Below are 25,753 nucleotides of genomic sequence, written 5' to 3' on the forward strand. Positions count from 1 at the left end.
GCTTTCTACTTAATTAACCTAGTAATCCCATCCACATCACACACAGGTGCATACACACATAAAGAGAGAAAAAGCACTTTTTAAAAAAATCTTGGTGAACTCCCATTGGGAACTGGTAATCACACACTGTGTTCAGAATTTACAAACTATAAAAATTATCCTAGACCTCACATCCAAACCTGAAGAGGGAGAAAAACTGCAGCAACATTTGATGTGGGGCTTATACTGTTACAAGTAGAAACAGAGGGAGGAGGTGGAAGAGGGCAAGAATATTCCTTGATATGTTCAAACTTGCTCACCTGAACTGGGCTTAGAAGATGGAAAAGGACTTAACTACTAAACAGTTATTTTTCCTGCCATAAAACAAAAACAAAAAACCCTACCAGAGCTGTCTCACAATGCCTTCCTCGGTGATTGTTTAATGGCTGGAAAAAACAGCTGTAGAGCTCTCTCATGAACACAGATGCCAAAATTCTAAATAAAGATATTGGCAAATCAAATCCAACGATATGTGGAAAGGATCATACATCATGATTAGGTCTGGTTTATTCCAGTTATGCAATAAATGTTTATGGGTGAATCTTAAAAAATCAATCAGTGAAATTCAGAACGAAGGAGATAAATCATTCCATCATCTCAACAGTTATTTAAAAAGCATTTGGTAAAAGTCAACATCTATTTATTACAAAAATTCTTAGCCAATTAAAAAAGAAGGGAAATGATCTGATAAGGAAATCTACCAAAAAACTACATTAAAATCATACCTACTGACAAATTAGGAAAGCTTCCCCCTGACACCTAGAATGAGGCAAGGATGCCCACTGTCACCAGTTCAACATTGTACTAGAGGTCCCAGCCAATGAAATTAAGCAAGAACAAGATACAAAATATATAAGGTATAGCAATAAATAAAACTGTCCTTATTCACAGGCAACATAATCATGTGTGTGAACAATTCAAAAGAATCTAAGATAGACTATCAGAATTAATGAGTGAATTTAACAAGACCAATGGATTCAAGGTCACTATACAAAAATTATCCACACTTGTGTTGTGTTATAAAGAATATATCTGGTCTTGGACTCCGGCTCCCTGAACTGAGTGAGATTCAAAATCTCTTGGAATTTCCTGAGTAACAGAAGTGGCTTTGTTATCCTAATGAACAACTCCAGGTGGGCCCCTAGATAGCTTCAGGGCAGGGCTGGTCACCAGGAAAGCCAAGTATTAGAGGGTCAGAACTTTCAGCTGTCCTACCTCCAGGGAAAGAAGCGTGCTAGAGACTGAGTCCAATTGCATAGCCAATAACTAAATCATTCATGCCCAGGTAATGAAATCCTGATAAAAACTGGACTGTACCCAGGGAGGGTGGGGAAGGAAAAAAGAAAGACCCTCTGTACCCCAGAGCTCAATGGAGCTTCTCACTGTAAACACACTGACATGCCCAGAGGGTGACACACCCTCACTCTAGCACACACCCCAACCCCTGCCCAGAGGGTGACACACCCCAACCCCAGTGGGAGAGGGTGTGGAAGCTCAGCATCCATGACTTCCAGACCTCATCCTATGTGTATCTTTTAAAACAAAACTGTAAGTGTAGCACTTCTCTGAATTCTAGAAGTCATTATAGTGAATCATTAAACCTGAAGGGGGGGTCGCGGGAACCCTAAATTTACAGCCAGTGGGGGGGGGCAACTTGTGACTGGTATCTGAAGTGCAGGGAGCATGTGGATGGCTGTGGGTCTCACGCTAACTCCGGGTGGCAAGCATCGATCTGTGCAGCACAGATCTGTGCAGCACACCTGAGTTGGAACAATGTGCAACCAACATTTCAGAAAACAAGATTTTAAAGGCACCTCTTAAGATCATCAAATACCTTGGAATACATCTAAGAAAAGATATGTAAGACTTCAACAAGAAACATTATCGAGAAGAAAGTAAGAGGGCATCAACAAATGAAGTCACCATGTCTATGGATTGGATGATTCGTCATTATGTCAGGTCTTCAAGTGGATCTCTAGATTCAATCCAATTCCATTACATTCTCAGGAAAAAAGGGAAAGAATAGTCAAGATAATCTTGAAGAAGAACAAAGAATAGAATAATTATTACCAAATATCGAAACATATTAGAAAACTCCAAATATGGCAATGTCATACTAGAACAAGGACAAACAGACCAATAGAATCTAAGAGTTAGAGACAGACCCACACATATACCACAGCTCAGTGAGGAAAGACAGTCTTTGCAATAAGCAGTACTGGACTAACTGGCTAATCCATATGGTTTTAAAAAAGAATCAGACTGTAACACCTCAGAAATAAAAATAAATCCCAGAAGGATTACAGATCAAAATGTGAAAAGCAAACATCTTCTAGAAGATATCTTCTAGAAGATAGCACAAGATACCAGATTCCTAACTTGTGTACAGGCAAAGAATTTAAAGAGTATATAAAAAGCACTAACCCATAATGGATACTAAGCATATGATAATGTGTTCTACATCATTAGTCACTTGGGAAGTGTATAATAAAATCACAACGAGATACGATCACACACCTACCTGACTGGCTAAAATGAAATAAATAAAGAGCCAACAATACAGTTTACATTCAGTTTATTCCTGTGGGGACAAGAATGTAAACTGATTAGAGCAAAGAGCATTCCAGAAAACTGTCTCACTTGTGCCTGTACTATGTCCTAGCAATTCCACATTTAGGTATATTCCCAACAGAAATGCCTATGTAAAAAAGAAATAATGATAAATAAATAAATAAATAAATAAATAAATAAATAAATAAATAAATAAATAAATAAAAAGAAATGCCTATGTGACATCATCAAAAGACCTGCACAAGCAAACAATTTTTAGTGGCCTTTTTTTAAATAGTTCCAAATTGGAAACAATCGAAATGTCATCAACATCTTGATATATTTCCATCATGAAATACTATGTAGCAACGAAAAGGAATGAACTACAGCTACATATAACATGGATAAAACTCATAACCTTTACGTTGAGCAGAAAGCACCAGACACAAAAGACACATACAGATGATTCACTTATAGAAGTTCAGAAACAGGGACGCCTGGGTGGCTCAATGGTTGAGTGTCTGCCTTTGGCTCAGGGCAGTGATCCTGGGGTCCTGGGATCAAGTGTCACATCAGAGTCCCCACAGGGAGCCTGCTTCTCCTCCTGCCTGTGTCTCTGTCATGAATAAATAAATAAAATCTTTTTTTAAAAAAAAGTTCAGGGATCCCTGGGTGGCGCAGCGGTTTGGCGCCTGCCTTTGGCCCGGGGCGCGATCCTGGAGACCCGGGATCGAATCCCACGTCGGGCTCCCTGCATGGAGCCTGCTTCTCCCTCTACCTGTGTCTCTGCCTCTCTGTTTCTCTCTGTGTGACTATCATGAATAAATAAATAAAATCTTTAAAAAAATAAAAAATAAAAAATAAAAAATAAATTAAAAAAAAGTTCAGGGGATGCCTGTGTGGCTCAGCAAGTTTAGTGCCTGCCTTCGGCCCAGGGTGTGATCCTGGAGTCCCAGGATCAAGTCCCACATCAGGCTCCCTCTGTGGAGCCTGCTTCTCCCTCTGCCTATGTCTCTGCTTCTCTCTCTCTCTGTCTCTCATGAATAAATAAATAAAAATCTTAAAAAAAAAGTTCAGAAACCGAAAACATTAAAATATTAACCCATGATGACTGGGGTACAGGAATAGTTGACTGACTGGAAGGGTACCCTAGAGGGTACACCCTTCTACAGTATTGGTAATATTCTAATTCCTGAACTCAGTGGCAGTTACACAGGGGTGTGCCTTCATGAAAAACTATCAAGTCATACACTTATGATTTATGCGCTTTGCCTCAATGAAAAGTGTACTTTTTTTTTTAAAGATTTTATGTATTTATTCATGAGAGACACCAAGAGAGAGAGGCCGAGACACAGACAGAGGGAGAAGCAGGTTCCACGCAGGGAGTCCGCTGTGGGACTCGATCCCGGGACTCCAGGATCACTCCCTGGGCTGAAGACGGTGCTAAATCGCTGAGCCACCAAGGCTGCCCGAAAAGTGTACTTTAAAACAAATCTAGGTGGTTGCCACAGGCAGGAGGTAGGGGGTGAGTAATATGGGGGAAGGTAGTCAAAAGATACAAACTTCCAGTTAGAAGATAAGGAAGTTCTGGGGATGTAATGTCCAGCATGGTGACTACAATTAATAACATCACATCATATATTTGAAAATTGCCAAGACAGCAGATCCTAGGGGCACCTGTGTGGCTGTCAGTTAAGCGTCTGCCTTTGGCTCAGGTCATGATCCTGGGGTCCTGGGATCAAGCCCCACATGGGGCTCCTGCCCAGCTGGGAGCCTCCTTCTCCCTCTCCCTCTTCCCTCTGCTTGTGCTGTCCCTCTCAAATAAATAAATGTAAAAATCTTTTTTAAAAAAAAGAGAGAGGGATCCCTGGGTGGCGCAGCGGTTTGGCGCCTGCCTTTGGCCCAGGGCGCGATCCTGGAGACCCGGGATCGAATCCCACATCGGGCTCCCGGTGTATGGAGCCTGCTTCTCCCTCTGTCTATGTCTCTGCCCCTCTCTCTCTCTCACTGTGTGCTTATCATAAATAAAATTTAAAAAAAAGTTTTTAAAAAAAAGAGAGAGAATAGATCTTAAAACTTCTCATCACAGGAAAAAGAAAATTTGTATCTATGTATGGTGAGTGACAGATATAGTTAACTAGGCTTACTGTGGCAAACATCTATAAAAATATGGAATCATTATCCTGTAAACCTGAAACAAGTATCACGTTATACGTCAACTGTACCTCAGTTTAAAAAAACAAAACAAAACAAAAATCTAGAAGTGACAATAAATTTTCCAGCCTGGAATGACTGGAATTTCCCAATCTTCTCATCTTTCTTAATATCCACAATCTTCGTGAAGAGCAACACAGAGCAGAGGTTAAGAGCTTGTCCTCTGGAGGAGAACAGTTGGAGTTGCCAGTTAGTTGTCACTGTCTGGAGAAGATTCTTACCCTCTTTGCGTCTCAGTTCCTATCTATAGCATTGGGAGGTTAATTAAGTATTCAATAAAGGTTAACCATTAATGAAGGCACTTCTTCCTTCTTTCGGCTCTCTGCTGTTACCCTTTTCCAGAGCTCTGGGTCGGGGGCATTTCCAGGGAGACTGGGCCTCCTGGGGAATCTCTGCTCCCTGGATTCCCCCTCTATTCTCCTGCTTTTCTATCTTCACCTGTTCTCTCCCTAACCGGGACATCAGTGAGGGAGCAGGCCACGGCAGAATGCTGACATGAAACAACCCAAGGAGAAGAGCAACTGGTACATGTGGCCCTGCCCCTTGTCCTGCCAGGCTTACCACCACCACCACCCACCCCCCCATCCTCAGATTATGCTCCTGGAGATAGAACGCAAATGTGCAGGCAATCAGGATGGCAGGCTTAAGTTTCTCCACTTTGCAGGAAACAAATAACTGAGTAAATGAGGAAAATCTGCTCAGTTTTAAGTTTCTCTTCCATACATTTCCTTTCTTAAGCTCTGGCCTCTGTTACCCTCAGTATACACACTCGAACCCAGATAAGATGGTATCTGAATTAGCATGCAATTATATAGTGGGCTCTTTTGACCTCAATATATTGAGAATTCCAAGAAAGGCACCACGCCCAGATAGTGGGGCAGCCTACCACTTGAGCCAATATATGAGAACCATCGCAGCCCAAGTTGGGATCAGCGCCAACTGGGGCACCTTTGGATAGTAATAATATTTTTTAAAATGGCTAAACTTGGGCAGCCAGGGTGGCTCAGCAGTTTAGTGCCGCTTTGGCCCAGGGCGTGATCCTGGGGTCCCGGGATGGAGTCCCACATCGGGCTCCCTGCATGGAGCCTGCTTCTCCCTCTGCCTGTGTGTCTGCCTCTCTCTCTGTGTGTCTCTCATGAATAAATAAATAAAATCTTCAAAAAAAAAAAAAAAAAGACTAACCTTTATCGTATGAGGACAATGGCGCCAGGCTAAGCACTTTATGTGCCTTACCTCACTGAGTCCTCACCACCGCCCTCTGAGATGGATACGGTCACTAACGTGGTAACCAAATCACCAGCAACCAAAGAGAAATTTTTTTGGAGACTCTGAGTCAATCATTATTTTGAGCCTTTCATGAAATAAACTCCGCTTGCATAAGCTTTATTCACTTTTTAAACTTACAGAAGTGTGATGAAAGCTGGACTAATTTTTTTTAAGATTTTATTTATCTATATTAGAAAGTGAGTGTAGGGATCCCTGGGTGGCGCAGCGGTTTGGCGCCTGCCTTTGGCCCAGGGCGCGATCCTGGAGACCCAGGATCGAATCCCACGTCGGGCTCCCGGTGCATGGAGCCTGCTTCTCCCTCTGCCTGTGTCTCTGCCTCTCTCTCTCTCTGTATGACTATCATAAATAAATAAAAAATATATTAAAAAAAAAAAAAAGAAAGTGAGTGTACTAGCAGGAGGGACAGAGGAAGAGGGAGACAGAATCCCAAGCGGACTCCCCGCTGATCTTGGAGCCTGACACAGGGCTCGATCCCTGGGATCCTGAGACCACCACCTGAGACAAAACCAAGAGCTGGGGATCCCTGGGTGGCTCAGCGGTTAGGCATCTGCCTTCAGCTCAGGGCATGATCCTGGAGTCCCGGGATCGAGTCCCACGTCGGGCTCCCTGCAGGGAGCCTGCTTCTCCCTCTGCCTGTGTCTCTGTCTCTCTCTCTGCGCCTGCCTCTCTCTCTGTGTGTCTCTCATGAATAAATAAATAAAATATTAAAAAAAAAAACACACAAAAACCAAGAGTTGGCCACTCAACTGACTGTGCCACTCAGGTGCCCCAGGACTAAATTTAAAGCAGGATTCCAGGGACACCTGGGTGGCTCAGCAGTTGAGCGTCTGCCTTTGGCTCAGGGCATGATCCCGGGATCTGGGATCCAGTCCCATATCATGCTCCCTGCAGGGAGTCTGCTTCTTCCTCTGCCAGTGTCTCTGCCTCTGTGTGTCTCTCATGAATAAATAAATCAATCTTAAAAAAAGAAATAAAGCAGGATTCCAGGTGACTGTGCGTGTGTGTGTGTACATGCATCTGTGTATGTGTGTGAGAGCCTGCTTAGAGGAGTAAATGTGTGTAAGTCTGCCTACCTGTGGGGAGGGGAGGGCACAGGTAAGTGTGTGTTTAAGCATGCCTGTGTGAGGGCAGGTGCGTATATATATGTGTGTGTATGTGTGAGCCTGTCCTTGTATGTATGGGGGGGACATGTGTGTGTGAGAGTAAGTCTACCTAGGGTGGGGGGAACAGAGCCTCCTTCCAACCAAGGCTCCTGGCTGCCTGTTGGCCAGAAACCAGGTGTTTCAGAGAGCCCAGGGAAACCAGTCTTTCAAGAACCCTGCCCAGGTCACAGTAAATCGGCCCTGCAGCATGGAAGTGACTCTGACTATAACCTCTGGGGAATGCTTCAGTAACACCAGGTTTAACCCCCAGCAAAATAGGCTAGCGGCTAAAAAAAAAAAAAAAAAACTCACCAGGCTGGAGGCTGCACACCACAGCCCTCTGGGCTCACCTTTTCATCAGCCACACAGTGCTGCCCAGCCCTTAGTCTGGGGAAACCCTCCAAGATGCTCCTCCCAAGAATCCCAAAGATAAAAAGGGATTTCTTGTCTTATTGGAGGAGAAATCTGAAGAACCAATCAAAACTGGGTTCCAAAAAACAGGACACTGGGGACACCTGGGTGGCTCAGTGGCTGAGTCTGCCTTAAGCTCAGGGCGTGATCCTGGGCTTCCGGATCAAGTCCTGCATCGGGCTCCCTACAGAGAGCCTGCTTCTCCTTCTGTCTGTGTCTCTGCCTCTCTGTGCCTCTCATGAATAAATAAAATCAAATCTTAAAAAAAGGGGGGGGCAATGTACACAATGGTTTCTTTTTCTTTTTTTTTTTGAAGATTTTATTTATTCATGAGAGACACAGAGAGAGAGGCAGAGACAGAGGCAGAGGGAGAAGCAGGCTCCCTGCAAGGAGCCTGATGTGGGACTCGATCCCAGACCCTGGGATCACGCCCTGAGCTGAAAGCAGAGGCTCAACCGCTGAGCCACCCAGGCGTCCCTACACAATGGTTTCAATGTGAAAATACATATGAGTGGCTAATAGGAAACTTTACATGGCTGTAGAATGAAAATGGTTTTGATCTTGCTGTTTATGACATGGCTTTTAGAGGAAATTTCTAAAGAGGTTATTGTAATAAATCAAAATATTTTTTAAAGATTTTTTAAAAAGATTTTATTTATTTACTTGACAGAGAGAGCGCACAGACAGAGAGAGCCGCAGACAAAGGGAGAAGGAGAAGCAGATCCCCGCTGAGCAGGGAGCCAGATGCAGGACTTGATCCCAGAACCCTGGGATCAAGATCTGAGCTGAAGGCAGATGCTTATCAACTGAGCCACCCAGGTGCCCTGATAAATCAAAATATTAAAAGTAGTTCTCTCCAGATCACAAGTTCATGGACTGTTTTGTTTAGATTTTTGTGTGTTTTCTAAAGGTCTGATGATGAGATGTATCCCTTTTATGATAGCCACTGGTAAAAAGAAAATCACATAACAAATGGAACAAGAAGAGATTCAGGAGTCCAGACTCCAGTCTGTGAAATGGACCAGCCAAAAACCTCTTATGACTGAAAGTCATGGCACACTCAGGTGTGATGAGAGGGGTAACCTGAGGGATAGGACAGGCAAACACCTTGTTACAGGCTGTGCCTGACAGCAGACAGAGTGGTTCAGGAAAGGAGAGGAAGGGACTGGATCAAATGGCTGCTGTGTCCTGTCGTCTTAGCCAAGGGCCATTTCGGGCACCCCTAGCAAATTCCATAACTCTCACATCCACAGAAAGGGTTGAGAAGCAGTCACAACATGCAGAAGCCCTTTTAGCCTATGTTAGTATCAACGACTGATAAGCTCCTTTCTCATCTTGTGGTCTTGTCCAAGTTCTCCCAGAACAAGAAGCAAAGAAGTGGAAAAGTCATGTCGATTTACCCCTGAAGATCCAGCTGCAATACCACCTCCTTTGGAGTGTCTTCCCTGACTTCCGCTGACCAGGAAGGCATCTGCTTCCTGGAAGGCCCTGCCCCCTTACCCATTTCTCCTGTGGGACACAGTCCTGTGCTTTGGTGTTTCTGTGCACACGTGTATTTTCAAGGTCCTGACCAGAGGTGTTTGGGAAAACCCTGGAGCTGGGCTTTCTAATTGGAAATATAAGACTTTTGAAAAGGAAACATCAGTGTGATCTCAGTATGATCTAAGCTTCTATTTGGCATAGACACAAGGCAGTGCCTTTTGGAGCACAAGCTTTAGGACAAGATCTGTCAATGGGAGGCTGATGAAGGCTCAATCATCTATGGATGAGCTCAACAGAAGGCTCAGTCCTGGCTCCTGTGTGGAAGCTGGTCCACCAACGGTATGAGGCCCCCTCGGGGAAGAGGTACAGCTGCCTGCTGGCCAGCACCGGATCAGCCTATCCACAGCGGCCGTGCTCCATGCCAGCGAGCACCCCACGAAGAGACAGTGACGAGGAGCCTGGCCAGCATGTGTCAGCAGCCCGGCTGGCACCTCTGCCTGAGGGGGCAGCTCCTGTCACTCTCTCACATACACTTGCCCCCGGGGCAGCTTCTCCAAATCAAATCACCAGCTCAGCTGGCACCTGTTTCCAGGTGGAGCTGCAGGAGGCCAGGTGTGTAGCAGCCTCCGCTTTCCACTCTTGCGGCTGCCCTCTCCCAGCATCGTGTGACTTAATGACCCATCTCCACAGTCTGTGCTTGGCTCTCACCCTATCTGGCTTCCCCAGGAGGCTCCCCAAACCACGCCTGCTTGGCTCTTTTTCATCTCTCCAAGGAGCCACTTTGACGGGGCTTCTACATGTTTTGCATGTCCTGCCTGTTCTCGGCTGCCTTTCAAACCTTTAACCCTGGTCCTGGCCTCACTCCCAAGGCCCATGTGGGCACTTCCACCTGCACACTTGCCTGGATGGTCTGCACCCTTGTGCTGCTCTGTGTGGTCCAGCAAAGTGGCCATCATCTGAGAGCCTGTCAGAAATACAGCCTCTTGGGCAGCCTGGGTGGCTCAGCGGTTTAGTGCCGCCTTCAGCCAGCCCAGGGCCTGATCCTGGAGACCCTGGATAGTGTCCCACGTCAGGCTCCCTGCATGGAGCCTGCTTCTCCCTCTGCCTGTCTCTCTGCCTGTCTGCCTGTCTGTCTGTCTGTCTCTCTCTCTCTCTGTTTCCCATGAATAAATAAATAAAATCTTAAAAAAAAAAAATACAGTCTCTTAGGCCACACCCAGACCCGCCAAGTTCACCTCTGCGTTTTAACAAAACAACTAGGCAGTTAGGGCGCACGTTTTGGCCTGAGAAGTTCTGGTGAGCACAGAGAAGTCCGATAAAAGATCCCATCACTATAATATACCCCACCCCAACCCTCCAAACTGTCTCTGCTTCCTTCTCTCCCCGTTTCCATTAAATGACAACATCATCAACCTGAATCCCTAGCTAGAAACCTCAGATGTTCACAAAAGCTTCCTGACCCTGACTCTAACATCTCCGAAATGATCACCGAGTCCTGTTATTCTGACTTCAGAAGCATCTCGCAGGCCCAGGCCTTCCTCAGCCCCATTGCACCTACCTGAACTGTGCACAGTAAGCTTTGTTTACAAAGTCTGTCTTCCTGCTAGACTGTGAGTTCTGTCAATAGAGCTGCTTTAGTCCTGATTCCCAACACCAAGCACAGTGTCTGACAAACAGGCCTCAAAAAATTAGATGTTTGTTGCGACAAACGAGTGAAATAAGCAAAGGGAAATAAGATACTTAAAGTGTGTCAGATGGTAGGAACCAAAAGTGAATGCAAAAATTATGCACTATTTTTTCTTGACTAGATAAAGTTGTTTCAGGAAGAGAAGAGTAAATGGGAGAAGTGTGATGCGACAGAGATGGAAATATGGGAGGAGTTTTTAATGAAAACATTTCTAGCTTTTTTTTCCCCCTCTATATATAAACCTGCTAATTTTCTACAAGGCCAGTAATAGGTCCAAAGTCACCTCATGGGGTCGGAGACCAACCTAGGTGGAGTTTAAACCCAAGTCTTTACAGGGGGCTATATGGTTATAAAATAGGTGGGGAAAGATAAGATGACTACAGAGAAGCCCAGTGCCTGAGGGGGGGCAGGAATGTCACAGAGGAAGGGACAGCTGAGAGCTGGAAGGTGGGTTTCATTGTGGGGCTGGAGCTTCTGACTTCTACTTGGGAGAGTTCATTCATTATTCTGCCTCCAGTATCTGGGAGGGCATCTTTGGTAAAGAAGAAAAAAATGCAACTGGGCCAGCAGTGGCCCAAGGAGCCTCTGTTTTTTTGTTTTTGTTTTGTTTTTTTAAGATTTTATTTATTTATTCATGACAGAGAGAGAAGCAGAGACACAGGCAGAGGGAGAAGCAGGCTGCACAAAGGAAGCCCGACGTGAGACTCGATCCTGCGTCTCCAGGATCAGGCCCTGGGCCGAAGGCGGCGCCAAACCACTGAGCCATCCAGACTGCCCCAGGGAGCCTCTGTTCTAAGATCTCAAGCTGTAGACAGAGCCAGCCACAACACCCAGTACTGCAAACGGTTCTAGGTGAGGTGTTAAGTCAAAAGACCAAGGTTCAAATGGCATAAGTCTCTCAGTGGCCTCACAGCTCTAGCCAACCAGATGTTCTAACTCCTGAAGTCTGTGGTGCCTAGCTCTGTGTCTTACAGACAGTATGAGGTTCAATAAATATCTACTGACAAGGGCACCTGGGTGACAGTCGGTTAAGCATCTGCCTTCAGCTCAGGTCAGTGCTCGCTTCGGCAGCACATATACTTCAGCTCAGGTCATGATCTCCAGGTCTTGGGATTGAGCCCCAGGGATTGAGCCCCTGCTGAGCAGGGAGCCTGCTTCTCCCTCTCCTTCTGCCTCTGCCCCTCCCCCCTACTTATGTACATTCTCTCTCAAATACATAAAATCTTAAAAAAAAAAAATCTAATGATAAATGCCTTGAGTTAGGAGGCAAAGCAGCTGGGAAGCTGTAACCCTGCCTTAGTCTCTAAGGAAGCTCAGGCCCATTCCTGCACTGACTCTCGGAGCCTGTCTTGAAATATGTTTGTAGGAGCATCTTCATGACTCACACTAATGAGTGAAGCTATGTATAACACCTCATGGTAAAGAACCGCTTATTCAGAGGAACTGAGGCATAGGAAAGGGGAACCATGTATCACACTCAAGATCCCAAACTCTGCTTCTCAGCCCCTGAACCATTAATATATATGTCATTGTAGGAGCTTCTCTGTCAATCTTGGTGCAACTAGAAATATCAAGTCTCCTGAATAATAAACAACACAATATCTATTTTCCTTTACCCCTTATCAGCTCCTCAATATTCTAACACAATGGAATGGGGATAATTCTGTATCAAATCTAACAGATCATTCATTCATTCAGTGACCTTTTAGTGACATCTTCTCTTACTATGTGCCAAGAACCATGCTAGGAGCTAGGGATACATGAGCGAACAAAACAAAAAGCTCTGCTCTTTGGAACTTAACATTCTAACAGGAGGAGACAGATGATCAACAGCACAGTAAATGTGTAAATTATGGAGTTGTTAGAAAGAGATGTGTGCTATGAGAAAAAGAAAAAAGTAACACAGGGTAGCGGTCAGGAAAGTCAGGAGGGGAGGTTATGGTTGTAAATAGAGCAAGGGGAAGGCCTGAGAAGGTGAAGCTGAAGCAGACACAAGGGAGGGGAGAGAGGCCTACAATATCTGGGGAAAAACATTCCAGCCTGATGGAACAACTAGGGCAAATACCCCGGGGTGGGAGTGTCCTGGTGTGTTCAAGGAGCTGCGAGAAGGCCAGCAGGGCTTGCCACATTGTCAGTCATTCATGAGTTGTTCGTTCGTTCATTCATTTAGCAAACATTTACTAAAGACCCACCCCTTTGCTAGGCACTGAGTGGTGAAAACATTAATAAGGCATGATCCCTACCCACAAGGAGCCCATAATGCTGGGGAGCAAGGAGGAGAGAAAATTACCTTAAAAGAGGATGACACCCAGAGCAGAAAGACGGGTAGAGATCAGGTCTTTACCCAACTTGAAGAATCCACTGAAGCATAGTAAAGACCCTCGGGGAGACAGGCCACACTTGGCAGGCCCCCAGCTCTTGTTTGGATGTTAACCTTGACCACTTGTTTTTCTAAGCTAAAAAAGAAGCCTTCCAAACACCAGATTTATAAAGAAAATCTTTTAAGATGCAAGTGTAAAGTGTTTGCCTCGTCCAAGAGAGTCTCAGACTAAAAAGGGAAATGCCAGATGGAAAGATCTAGGAGAGGCCCTACTAGGGTCAGGCCAAGGAGGGTAGCAATGGGTGACGATGCTGGGACCACAAAGCTGCAGGCAGAGCCCATGAAGGGTGACCATCCTATCACACTCACAGATTCAGGGCTTCGTGCTGCACTGGGTAGACTATGCCTGAGTTTCCATGGAGCTAGGGCTCAGGCTCAGGCTCCTGTTCACCAGCCTCTGTTAAGGAGACTCCAGTGAACTAAAATGTCTATCTGGAGAATTCCACTCAGCAGAACTCTGGCCTGAAAGATGCTAGCTCTGTTTTTGCAGCTTCCTGAAGTGGTACTTTTTTGTACAAGGATGAGTCCAAAGACAGTCCTGCCAAGACCCAGGAAGCTCCCACTCCACAAGAGCTCAGCCCTCCTGATCAGGGGCCGGGAAGCCTGGCCAAGCCAATCCATACTGGTTGGCTCCAGATCCAAGCTGAATGATGCAAACGTGCTTGTTGGGTGTGTCACCAGCAACAGTCCCAAAGACCACAGAGGTGGGGAGCTGGATGCCGCCCTGGTGAGTCCTAACCCCGTTCCTGACCAAGCAACAAGGGAGAAGTCCTCAGGGCCAGGAGGCTGCAGGGTGGGGTTGGGGCACAGATCCTCAATGCTCTTCTCCAGGACTGGATACCTGGAAGAAACTGGTTCTGGGGATGCCTGGGTTGCTCAGTGGTTGAGTTCAGGGCATGATCCCAGGGTCTGGGATGGAGTCCCACATCAGGCTCGCTCTTTGCAGGGAGCCTGCTTCTCCCTCTGCCTATGTCTCTGCCTCTCTTTGTGTCTCTCAGGAATAAATAATAAAATCTTTAAAACAAAACAAAACAGCTGCCTGGGCCTGAGCCTGGGCCTGGGCCTGCACCTGCAAAGCTCCCCCAGAGCTGTGCCATCACCACCAGATGTCCACATCCCTTCAGTCTCTCTGCAATCAGGCCACCTTACCAGGCTGTCTTGCACTTGGACTTATGTTACTCAAATCCTTCTCAGCTCTGATGCTGAGGTTCATTCTGTCTGAAGAGATTCTGAAATCAGTCTGTCCCTCTGAAAAAGGGAGGGGACTAATCTCCCACTCTGGCCCTGATCAGAGCAAACCTGGCAAGGCCAGCTCCTACCTATCCCACCCCCTCACCAGGGACCCATCCAGTTCCAGGCTCTCTCCCCACCTCATGAAATAATCGACCGACAAGCATCTGAGGCCTGTTCCCCACTGGAGCGCAGAAGCTGCTCCCAGCCCTAGGCTGGCAGGCTGCCTTAGCCAGCAGGAGCTCTACCTATGGGGAAGGGAAGCAAAGTCCTGGATTTAAGATGTGCTCCCTCCCCTCCCCCATTCCTTTATAAAGAGCTTCCCTTTCTGCCTCCTCACTCCCTTTGGCCTAGGAGGGTTTCACTCCATAATTGGCTTGTTTACTGCCACTGAGGACTTCTGAGTGGCAGAGGTGGGAGGAAAGTTTTGTTGGACGTAAGGAAAGGGGTGTGTGCCCTGAGCTTTGAGGCTGATGAGTAAAACCTCCAAGTGCCTTTCTAACTACCTGAGAACTGGCCAAGAACCCATGTGAGAAAAAACACAAGGCACTGCACGGCCAGCTGAAGATTTCCAGCAGACCACAGGAGGGAAGCTTATGTTTGGCGCCTGGGAAAAGACAGAACAGTAACCAAAACTTGATCTGCTTGCTTCTGCTGAATAGTCGAAAGCATTACTTGGCACTGTTCTGAGTGGGGAACCCAGAGATCTCCCAATCCAGCTTCTGTGGGTGAGAAGCCCCAGGAACATCACTCTTGCTCGAAAACTTCCGACAGCTCCTAGCTCCGAGCAAACTCTCCACCCTGACATCAGCCTCTCCCCTCTGACCACTGAACAGCAGAGCTCAAACCCAGCTCAACAGGACCACCTGCTGGGCCACAGGCACAGCCTTTGCTTCCCCACTCAGGTGCTTGGCTCCTTGTAGGGGTCCTCTTGTCTCAGGGACCAAGTCTCCCCACATCTTCAGGCTCTCCTCAGATGCTGCCTCCCCTAGGAAGGTTTTCCCAGGTCCCCAGGCCCTTCCACACCTCACCCCAATCAGATGTGGGGGCCCACACTCTAATCTCCATGGCCTCTCTTAAGGCATCAGCCTTACTCTGTCCTGCTTCATAGCTCCTGAGGCCTTGCTCTATCCCTCCAAGTGCACAAGTGTTGTCTGGGCTCTGATTCACCTAGAGTACAAAGCACAGTACCTGGCAGACGGCAGATGCTTAGGAACCGTTCCTGCCGCCCCAAATACCGTTCACCTCAGAGGCACAGGAAGTGATGGGCAGTCACACACAAAAACACTAGGACCAGCAGACACAAAACAGGCAAGCGAACGAACAAGAGGCGTCACAAAGCCAGTTAACGGGCAGAACTTCACCAGGCCTTACCCTTCTTGAATTCCTCCAGCATGGCATCCAACTTGGTGTCATGGAAGACGAAATGTACTGGGTGGTTATAGAAGCGGGTGATGGTCTTGAGGGGGGTGCAGTCATCGGGGTCCACAAAGGCCAAGTCTTTGACATAGAGAATATCTACAATATTGGACTGCTCGTCCTCGAACACGGGAATGCGGGTGTAGCCGCTCTCCATAATCTCCGACATCGTATTGAAGTCCAGGATGGCATCGCTGCGGATCATGAAGCAGTCTTGGAGCTGGGTCATGATATCCTCCACGGTTTTGGTCCGTAGCTCCAGGGCACCCTGGATCATATTTAGCTCCTCTTTCACCAGGTCATTATAGGGCTCTGTCACCTTCAACATCTCCATCAGCTTCTCCCGATTGTAAACGGTGCGAATCTCCTGGCCCAAAACAAAATCCAGTAGCTTGCTGATGGGGAAACTGAGGGGGAAGGTGAGGAGCATAAAGAATTTGGTGAGAATGATAGTGTTGGCACCCACAGCCAGGCCGTGTCGGGAGCACAAGGCCTGAGGTACGATCTCCCCAAAGATGACAATGCCAATAGTGGAGGAGGCCACCGCCATGAGCCCAGATCCTATGAGGTTGTCTAGAAGGATGGTGAGGGAGGTGTTGACCAGCACGTTTCCCAGAAGCAGGGAGCAGAGTAAGTAGTTGCCCTTGCGCCGGATGGGCTCGATCTTTCGGGCATAGCGCCTCTCCTTCTGGGTGCCACAGTTCTGCACGATGCGAAGCTCCATGGGGTCCAGGGCCATAAGCCCCAGGTTGAGGCCAGAAAATATGCCCGACAGCACCAGCAGCACCATAATGAGGAGGATGTGCAGCCAGAGGGGCAGGACCCTCCCACCCTCCTCCACCATGAAGAGCAGCGAGTCCTTATCGGTCCACCTCTGCCAGGGCCCGTCCACCCCTGCCCGGGTGCACAATGCATACAGCTTCATGTTCTCGCTCCTCCGGAGGAACTTGGTGAGCACCACCAGCATCCCGGACGTGTTCCCGCGGCTCAGGTTGACCAGCTGCTGGACCACCAGGTCCTTGGTGAGCTCGGGACAGTTGGTGGAGTTGTGGACGGCCTCGGAGTTGTCCACCTCGGTGAAGGAGATCAGGTTGCTGGAGATGGAGCCCAGCCTCTGGCCATAGAGCCTCAGGTTCACCGTGCTGCCCTCGGACACGAAGATGATGCCATCTGGGTTCATCCCACACGTTTTGTTGCAGCTCGCCAGCCTCATGCCCAGGATCGCGCCCCGCTGGGGGTCGCCCTGGCCCCGGGCCCCCCGCGCCCACATCAGCACCGGCAGCAGCAGCGCCGCCAGGAGGAGGCGCCCTCGGGCCGGCCCGCCGCCCGGGAGCCCGCCCCCGCCCACCGGCGCCATGTTGCTCCGGGTCGGCCGCCGCCGCTCCCCGCGCCCCGCCGCGCGGCCCCGCTCCCGCCGCCGCTCCTGCCGCTTCGCCGCCGCCGAGCCAACTGCCCCGGCCGCCGGCCTGACGTCAGGTCAGCGCCCCGCCCGCCCCGCCCCGCCGACCCACGCCCCTCATTTGCATGGGAGGCCCCGCCTCCGGGCGCGCGGCTCCGCGCCCGCCCTTAAGGGGGTCCCGAGCTTAAGGTGGCGCGGCGGCGGGCGCGGCGGCGGGGGCGGCGCTCGCCCCTCGCCCCTCCCCCCCGCCCGCGCGCCCTCCCCGCCAGCCTTCCCGCCCGCCCGCCGCCGCGCCGCCCGCTCGCCTCCGCCGGGCCTCCTGCCTGGCCTCGCCGGGCGTCCCTGCGGTCCGGCCGGGCCTCGCGGGCTCGGCTCCTTCCCAGACACTGGTGCTCGGGCCAGGGTGGCCCTTCTCCGCAGCAACCTCCGCTCCGCGGTGGCTCGGGCAACAAAAATGCTTTTTCTATTATTTAAAAAAAAAAAAAAAAAAAAAAGGAAAGGGGAACCTGAGGGCTCAGGCATTGCAGACTGCCTCCTCGGAGACTTTTCAGGCAGAAAGGGCCTCCGCACTCCTGGGAGTTTTGCTGACCTTGACCCAAGGCCAGAAGTAGGTCCCCTCGGCCCCAGCCCCCAGGCCCCGCACCCTTTGGCCATTGGCTGCCCGGTTGGAACAGTCCAGGGAACTAAGGATGTAGAACAGAACGTTCTCGCGGGTAATAGGGCCAGGGTCTGGCCTCGGCTATCCTCATGTCATTTCCATTCAGGACACAAATACTGAGCACCTACTATGTGCCCGGCTCTTGTTCCAGACTCTAACCATATACAGCCGTGAATAAGCCAAAGTCCCTGCATGATTTTCACGGTCTAGAGCAAAAAACAGACCATAAGCAGGTAAACACATGCAAAATATTGATTTAATCCTTGGAACAACACTAAGAGTTAGTGTTATCTGTCCATATAACAGATGAGGAAATTGAATCTAGACCTGCCTTCGGCTCAGGTCGTGATCCGGGGTCCTGGGATCGAATCCCGCATCAGGTTCCCCGCAGGAAGTTTGCTTCTCTCTCTGCCTGTGTCTGCCTCTCTTTGTGTGTGTCTCTCACAAATAAATCAATAATCTTAAAACACACACACACACACACACACAACAAATAACAAAGTGGGGTCCCTCCACATTGCTGTCTTAAGAACAGGCTTGTGAGACTGGGAAGGCACGATGGAGTGTCAGCCCCAGTTTCTGTCTATAAAATGGGGATAAGAACAATAATAGGGCACCATCTCACTAAGCTTATAGGAACAACTGGCCTAGGCCTTGAACACGACAGGACAACTCTAAATGTTCTACATAGCTGGTGTTGTTTATGCCTGCCCACCAGGAGGACCAAACCCCTAACCCCAAATTGTGGTGGGGACTGCCCAGCCAGGGCTGATGATGTGAAAATGAGCTGAGAGGTGTGGCGCCAGGCCTAGCCCTGAAATGACTGCTTCCTGGACAGCCCTACCTTGGTGTCAGTTAGCAAGCACCAAGCACCCAGGAGGTGTGGGGAAGACCGCAGCCGCCTACCTTGTCCAGAAGGAGACAGACAGACAAACGTCCTTACAATAATTGCAGAGGTGCACTGAGGGGAGAATCAGGTACCAGATTGACCCCTGGGGCTCAGAACCAGTTTTTTTGCCCGCCCTGGAGACCCAATCCATTTTATTCTCTCCCAGCACAAACATTTGTGTTTTATTGTTATTGTGGTGTCCTGCTTGCCAGTAAAAGCAACAATCAATACCAGCCAGAAAGAGCCCAAGCCTAAAGGAACAATCATATACAGTGTTATGGGAGGAGGCAAGGTGGTAGACAGGCCTGATTTAACTAAGCACTGTTTTAGCAGGACTGGAAGGTTCTGCCTATTAGGCCAGTGCCCTGCAGGTAGGCGCCTCACTTCCTATTCTGCAGGGAGTATCTAGCTGACCAGTTTTGTGAGGAACAAGAGCCTCAGGGTGGGCACTGGCCAAGACAGAACAAAAGCAGAAAGCAGAACCTTTAACTGGCTGTTTCCTCCCATCTCCACCAGCCAGGAGGAGCCATCTCCATCACCTCAGAGCAAGCCCAGCTCTCAGAGAGGCTTCTTCCCACCCCTCATCTCTTTCTTTTTCTTTTTTTTTTTTTTAAATAAATTTTATTTATTTATTTATGATAGTCAGAGAGAGAGAGAGAGAGAGGCAGAGACACAGGCAGAGGGAGAAGCAGGCTCCATTCACCGGGAGCCCGATGTGGGATTCGATCCCAGGTCTCCAGAATCGCGCCCTGGGCCAAAGGCAGGCGCCAAACCGCTGCGCCACCCAGGGATCCCTCTCTTTCTTTTTCTTTTCTTTTCTTTTTTTTTTTAAGATTTTATTTATTTATTTGAGAGAAAAAAAGGGAGCATGAGCAGGGTGGAGAGGCAGAGAGAGAGAAGCAGGCTCCCTCCTGATCCAGGAGCTCTACAGGGCTTGATCCCAAGACCCTGAGAACATGACCTGAGCCAAAGAAAGAGGCTTAACCAACTGAGCCACCGCCCCCCCATCTCTTTCCAGTCAGCTTTACAACTAATGCCCTCCCCCATGGTACTTAGAGACTTTACCATTCTATTATTGACCAATCAGCTATTTTTATTTTGCCCTTTTCAAACTGTCTGTGCTCAGAAGCTCTCTATATATACACTAGTCCAATGACAGAAACCAACAAATGGAAGGAAAAAATTCGCTTTTGAAATATTTGGGTAAAAGTGGGAGGGGTAGTGATGGTCTGGTAGGAAGACTTCATCTCTGCTAAAATTCATTTAATACCACCCATCCACAATTGCATTCACTTCCATGCTTAGGTGACTAGAACAGATTCAATGAAGTAAAGAAATGAAACTCTTTATTGCCCACCCAGAGGCTTCAGTCCAGGAGAGGAGACAAGAATCTCTCAGCCAAAGTTAAAAGCACTGTAACTTGGAAAGTGTCTGAAGAGGTATTTGAAGTCCAGACTGGCGTCCAGCTTCATTCTCTGCCCTGCTTTTATCCCTGGTGAGGGCATTTCACTTTTCCTCATCCGCAGAGTTGGAAAACTTTTCCCACTGAGTGGTGGGGACAACACAGACCTGGATGTTGATGTATGTGAAGAGTCAAGAAGCCTGGACAAATGTGTGGCTTCCGTGAACCAAGCTGTGAGGACTGTAGAAAGTGATGTGCAAATGAGAAGTCTGTCTCCTTTGGGGGTCAGACCAGTTTCTCTGCCCCAGAGGGAAGCTCTTACTCACCTGAGTTGTCTCCATTTGCAAGTAAGGAGTTTGGTGAAGGTCTTTCTCAAGAGGGGTCTGATACTTGACTCCTGGGCAGCTCAAAGCATTCCGTTCATGACTTTTGGATCTGACAGGTTCTTTCTGGGCTCTATAGCAACATGTCTATACCCCCTAGGGTTGAGCCCACCCCTTTCTGGTCCTATATAGGGGAGACAGCCTTAAAATTCTATTGCCTCTTCTTTTGTACCTGGCATGGTGCTGACACTGAGAATCCAATGGTGAACAACATCCCAAATTAGTAAACTGTGATCTCTGACTCCACTTCCCAGGCTGTGATCCTCCCAGGCTGCTTTCTTAGTCCTCTTCAACCTTGGGTTGTCCAAAATGGGGAGCTGCTGCCAGAGAAGCTGCCCACCTGCTGGTGGAGCTCAGAGCCTGAGGACTGCCCGGCCCAATGAGTGTCTCAGAGGATGCCCAGACCCTGGAATTCCAGAGTCTGGTGGGAGCAATTTTCAGAGTGAGGCATGGGTCACATCAATACATGCAGTGGCCTATTCACCAACTATCTGTAAGTCTACAATAACTCTGAGCATTTGCAGGTTATACTGGTGCTATTAAATTGTCTCAGGAGAAATGGGACAGTCATCCCTCTACAGAGTGGCAGAGCAAGGGTGGGGGTAGCTGGGGGTAGGCTTGGCTCAAATCCCAACTCAGGTCACCCCAACAAGTGGGGACATAAGGACCTGGTGTCATTTTCTACCTGAGACAGACACTTCATGAAGCCAGAACGCATCAGGCTGAAGGGATGAATGCATCAGGCTGAGGGGATGAATGCATCAGGCTGAGGGGATGAACGCGTCAGATCGATGGATCCAGGCCAATAAAAAGATGTACCTGTGACAGGAAATGGAACGCCAGAGTGGCAAAGGGGAGAAAGCATTTGTATTAATTGGATAGGCTTCATGACTCTGTGGCCATAGGACAAATTGTTCTTCTTTAGGACTGGACCCCAGGAGGCAGGATGCCCCACCACAGGGGTTCAGGCCCAGCTGAGGAGGCACACTGTGGGGCTGGCCTGGCCATAGATTGCCTGTGTGACCTGGGACTCTGGGGCATTCTGGAGTGCTGAGTGAGATGATACCTGGCCCATGGTAAGAGCTCAAGAAACGTGATCAGTAACCATGATGGTGATGGACATGACAGGACTGGCATTTTTGGAGGACACTCAGATTTCTTTAGTTCCACTGTGTCTCTCCATCCAACCCCAGCCACTGTCTTCTTGTTCTTTCTCTTCCCTTTCCTGCAGAGAGAGAAAATCTGAGGAGGACCGTGGGGAAGAAGGGACTACACAGGACCATATCCTGGACCCCTTGGGCCTCCGTGGTGAGGGAAGAGAGGGGGCCCGGCACAGGAGAACTGTTGGAAGTGAGCAGGTGTTATCACAGTGCTTTCGAGCTTGGGAGGCCCAGGGACTCAGAAGCCTATCACTGGGATCTGAGAGACCGGATGACCCACAAGGCAAGGACTGCTGGGAAGCCCCCCACTCACAGCAGAGCCCCTGTAAGGAGAGCTGGGCAACACAGGGTCTGGGAGAGGCTGAGCTGGCCTGGGCTTTGCCAGCTCTCTGCTTTCTGCTTCCCTCTTCCTCTCCAGCACCAGAGCCTCCTCCCCCTCTCCTGCCCTCCCCCTCCTCCCCAAGGCTGGCTACTCCAGCAAGCTTCGCTTTCTGCCTCCCCAAAATACAAAGACCCTTTTTTTATGTTAAGAGGTTAACTCTTAATCACTGAAGGAAAATAAGGAAGAACATGGTAGCAAACACTGAGTGTTTACAAAAGCTTAAGAACCGAGGTCTTGGAGTCCTTGTCCCTAGTTTCTTAGTTGGCAAATGGAAATGGCCTGTAGCAGAAATGCAGTGGGCTCTGTATTTTACCAGCTGGTGAATTGGGGCAAAATGCTTGACCCTTTTAGGGCCTTGATTTCTCCATTTTAAGACGGGGATCAAGAGACCCTTGTGCCATACTAAAAGGACTAAATGAGCCCTAGTTTGGTAGCACTGCTCCTAAATGTGTTTCTTTTCTTTCCCTCAGGCCAGGACTTTCAGATTACACTTCATTCATTATTCACATTAATGCATTTTAATCTTTTTACTGGGCTTTTAAAATTGCCAAAATGATACATGTTCATTACAACCAACTCAAATTATAGAATAGAAAACACAAGTTCCCCCTACTTCCCTATTCCACTGCCCAGAGATTGTTTTTTCTGTAATCTGTCACTCTCTGCTCTCTTCATTTTCTCCTAGTCTCTACTCTGGACTGGAGGCTATTTCCCACTGGGTTGAGAGTCCCTCGAGGACAAAAACTGTGTCATAGTCTCCCGGTATCCGGCATGCTTGGCATTCCATATGCATTTGTGGAATGAATTGGATTTCCCTTAAAAAGGGGGTAGGGATAATACTGTTGGGGGCCAGGAATGGGAAGTGAGGAGGAAGCTTTTAGCCAAATAGCTTTATATATAAAATGAGAAACTGAGCAAGTGAGAAAACTGTCTCATGAAACTACATTTACTGCTTGATATTTCCGTTCTAGACTATATCTTTAAAAAAAAAAAAAAAATATATATATATATATATATATATATATATATATATATATAAAGTCTACTTTTCACCCAACTAAATAGAGTTCTTGACTGATCCCCAATTTGAAAAATACTCTCATGCATTGCTCATGGCCATCCACTGGAATTCTCTTTGGAGGAACCTTAGGAAGGCTGGTGGGAGTTAGAATGTTCTCTGTGTAAATGACACCCACGCCCATAGTGCCTGGCATAATCCACATGAAGCAATAAATCTCCCCAGGCAGATCAGTGAGGCAAGTTCCTGATTACTCTGTCTTATTGTCTCCCAGGCCTACCCAGAAAGGGAGACAGCTTTTGAGATTTTCATTCCCATGTGTCCAGATTTCTAGCCAAACCAATTGCCAAGGCACCAAACACCACCTATAGAGCCTTTAGTAACTGGCTCATCCCACTGGGCCTTGGGGTCTTTATCTCCAACAAGAGGGGGATTGGGTTTGATAATCAGGTTGTATCATTTAAATTCTCTGATATATAACTTTTCTAGGCAACCAAGAGAGGAAGGTAAAGGCGAAATCAACAAGATCCGTTGAAGTGGGCACCTGTTGCTCTGAGCTTCCTGTCCCCTTCTTCAGGCAACAGTACCTCCCTATTCTCTGAGCACCTGTCACACCTCCATTCCTAGGGGTTCTAGTGGAGACAGACAAGGGACCAGGCCTTGACAAAAGTACCTAAGGCCATAACAATTGACTGGGGGTGGATGGGACACCAAGAAGGGCCAATCAGGAGTCTGGTGTGAGCTTTTATATGGGGAGAGGGTACCTAACTGGAGATCACAGAGGCCTCAAGTTGTCTGCTATGTCTCCTCTCCCTGTTGACTGCAGTCTTAGCTTCACCATAGTCTTGTAAGAAGGGGTACCATTATTCTTCTTTACAGATCAGAAAAGAAAGATTTGGAAAGCTTAAGAAGCCTGTTCAGGATCACACAAAAATGTATTTCAATACTGTTCAAACGTGTCTTGACTCCAAACCTTCTAAACCTATGCATTTTGCTGCTGCTTTAAGGACTTGGGTTAGACGAACAGAATTGTAATCGATTAAGGAATCTCCACTCAGTGATACCTTAACATGACATGCTTTTATTTCTTTTCCAACCAATCTTGTAACCAATTTCTATCATATTTCCCCTTTCCCTCCCTTCTTGAGATCCTGGATGGATCCCATAGCTTTAGTGTGACTTTTAGTATTAGAAATCCATTCAGGTCCATTAAAAACTACCATCTTGTTTCTGGTTTATATCACTGACACTCCCTTCCTATCATCCAGGCTTGGGATCCAGTTTCTGCTCTTAGGGACTTAGAGTGGGGAAGGGCCTTGGTCAGCATTCAGTCCTCCAATTGCTGCAGCCAGTTTCAGGGTGGAGAGGTGTTTGTGTGTGTGGATATGTCTAGTGTCCAGTGAAGGGAGTCATGTGTTGGTTCTGAGATACCTCCCTCTTCCTTTTCAGGGTCAAACTTTTCTAGTATTGGGGCCTGGTAGGGAAAGAGGGGAAGAAGGGTAATTTGTCTTAATCTCCCCTAGTTGAACTCCTCTCTCTGTGGTGGTTGCCACTTAACTGAGTGTGGTTTGTGTCCAGTTATTGGTTTCTGGTAGTAGGAAGTTCAGCTCAGTCCTTGTTGGGACTCTTCACCTGCAACTTTTTGGTGTTGAGGTACACTTTGCCTGTCAGGCAGCCCCTCCTGAGAGAGTGGTTCCAGTATAGACTACCAATGGTTCCAGTATAGACTACCCAGAGCAGAACAATAAATCTACTACCTGAACAGAGATCTGATTGTGGAATAAGATGCCAGTCTCTCTTCTTGTAGGACCCTCCAGATTTTCTTTTCTTTTCTTTTTTAAGATTTTATTTATTTATGAGAGCCAGAGAGAGAGAGAGAGGCAGAGACATAGGCAGAGGGAGAAGTAGAGAAGCAGACTCCATGTGGGGAGCACAATAGAGGACTCCATCCCAGGACCCCAGGATCATGCCCTGAGCCAAAGACAGATGCTCAACCACTGAGCCACACAGGCATCCCTCTTCAGATTTTCTTAGAGCACCTCCTTCCCTTGACTTTGAGAGGAATGTTAGTTACCTATTGCTGCATAACAAATTACCCCTAGAACTTAGTAGCTTAAAATAATAAGCCTTTATTATATCATACTTTCTGTGGGTCAGGAATTAAGAAACAGTTTAGCTGGGTGGTTCTGGCTCAGAGTTTCTCACAAATGGAAGTCAAGATGTTGGATGGAGTTGAAGTCATCTGAAGGCTTGATTGGGGCCAGAAGATCCACTTCCAAGCTCATTCACATGGATATGGGCAGGGGGACTCAGTTTTTTGTCCCATAGATCTCTCATAAGGCTATTTACAACATGGTAGCTGGCTTTGCCTATAATAAGTGATCCAAGGGCAGCCCCAGTGGCTCAGTGGGTTAGTGCTGCCTTCAGCCCAGGGCATGATCCTGGAGACCTAGGATCAAGTCCCACATCAGGCTCCCTGCATGAGTCTGCTTCTCCCTCTGCCTGTGTCTTTGCCTCTCTCTCTGTGTCTCTCATGAATAAATAAAATCATAAAAAAAAAAACAAAAAAATAAGTGATCCAAGATGGAAACCATAATATCTTTTATGACCTAGTCTTAGAG

General features: G+C 47.9%; 1 protein-coding gene across 3 annotated transcripts in view; it reads right to left on the bottom strand.

The window, feature by feature from the left end:
* CNNM4 (cyclin and CBS domain divalent metal cation transport mediator 4) overlaps positions 1-17,213 on the bottom strand; it is a 39,873-nt gene extending 22,660 nt beyond the window's left edge. For all 3 annotated transcript variants that reach the window (XM_077915174.1, XM_077915173.1, XM_077915175.1), the window contains exon 1: positions 15,797-17,213. In XM_077915174.1, coding sequence (XP_077771300.1) covers positions 15,797-17,198 — 1,402 coding nt within the window. In that variant the 5' untranslated portion in view covers positions 17,199-17,213. The remainder of the gene's footprint in view (positions 1-15,796) is intronic.
* Positions 17,214-25,753: the final 8,540 nt, after the last annotated feature.

This window comes from Canis aureus, chromosome 11 (assembly GCF_053574225.1).
Source record: "Canis aureus isolate CA01 chromosome 11, VMU_Caureus_v.1.0, whole genome shotgun sequence".
NCBI classification, from domain to species: Eukaryota; Metazoa; Chordata; class Mammalia; order Carnivora; family Canidae; genus Canis; species Canis aureus.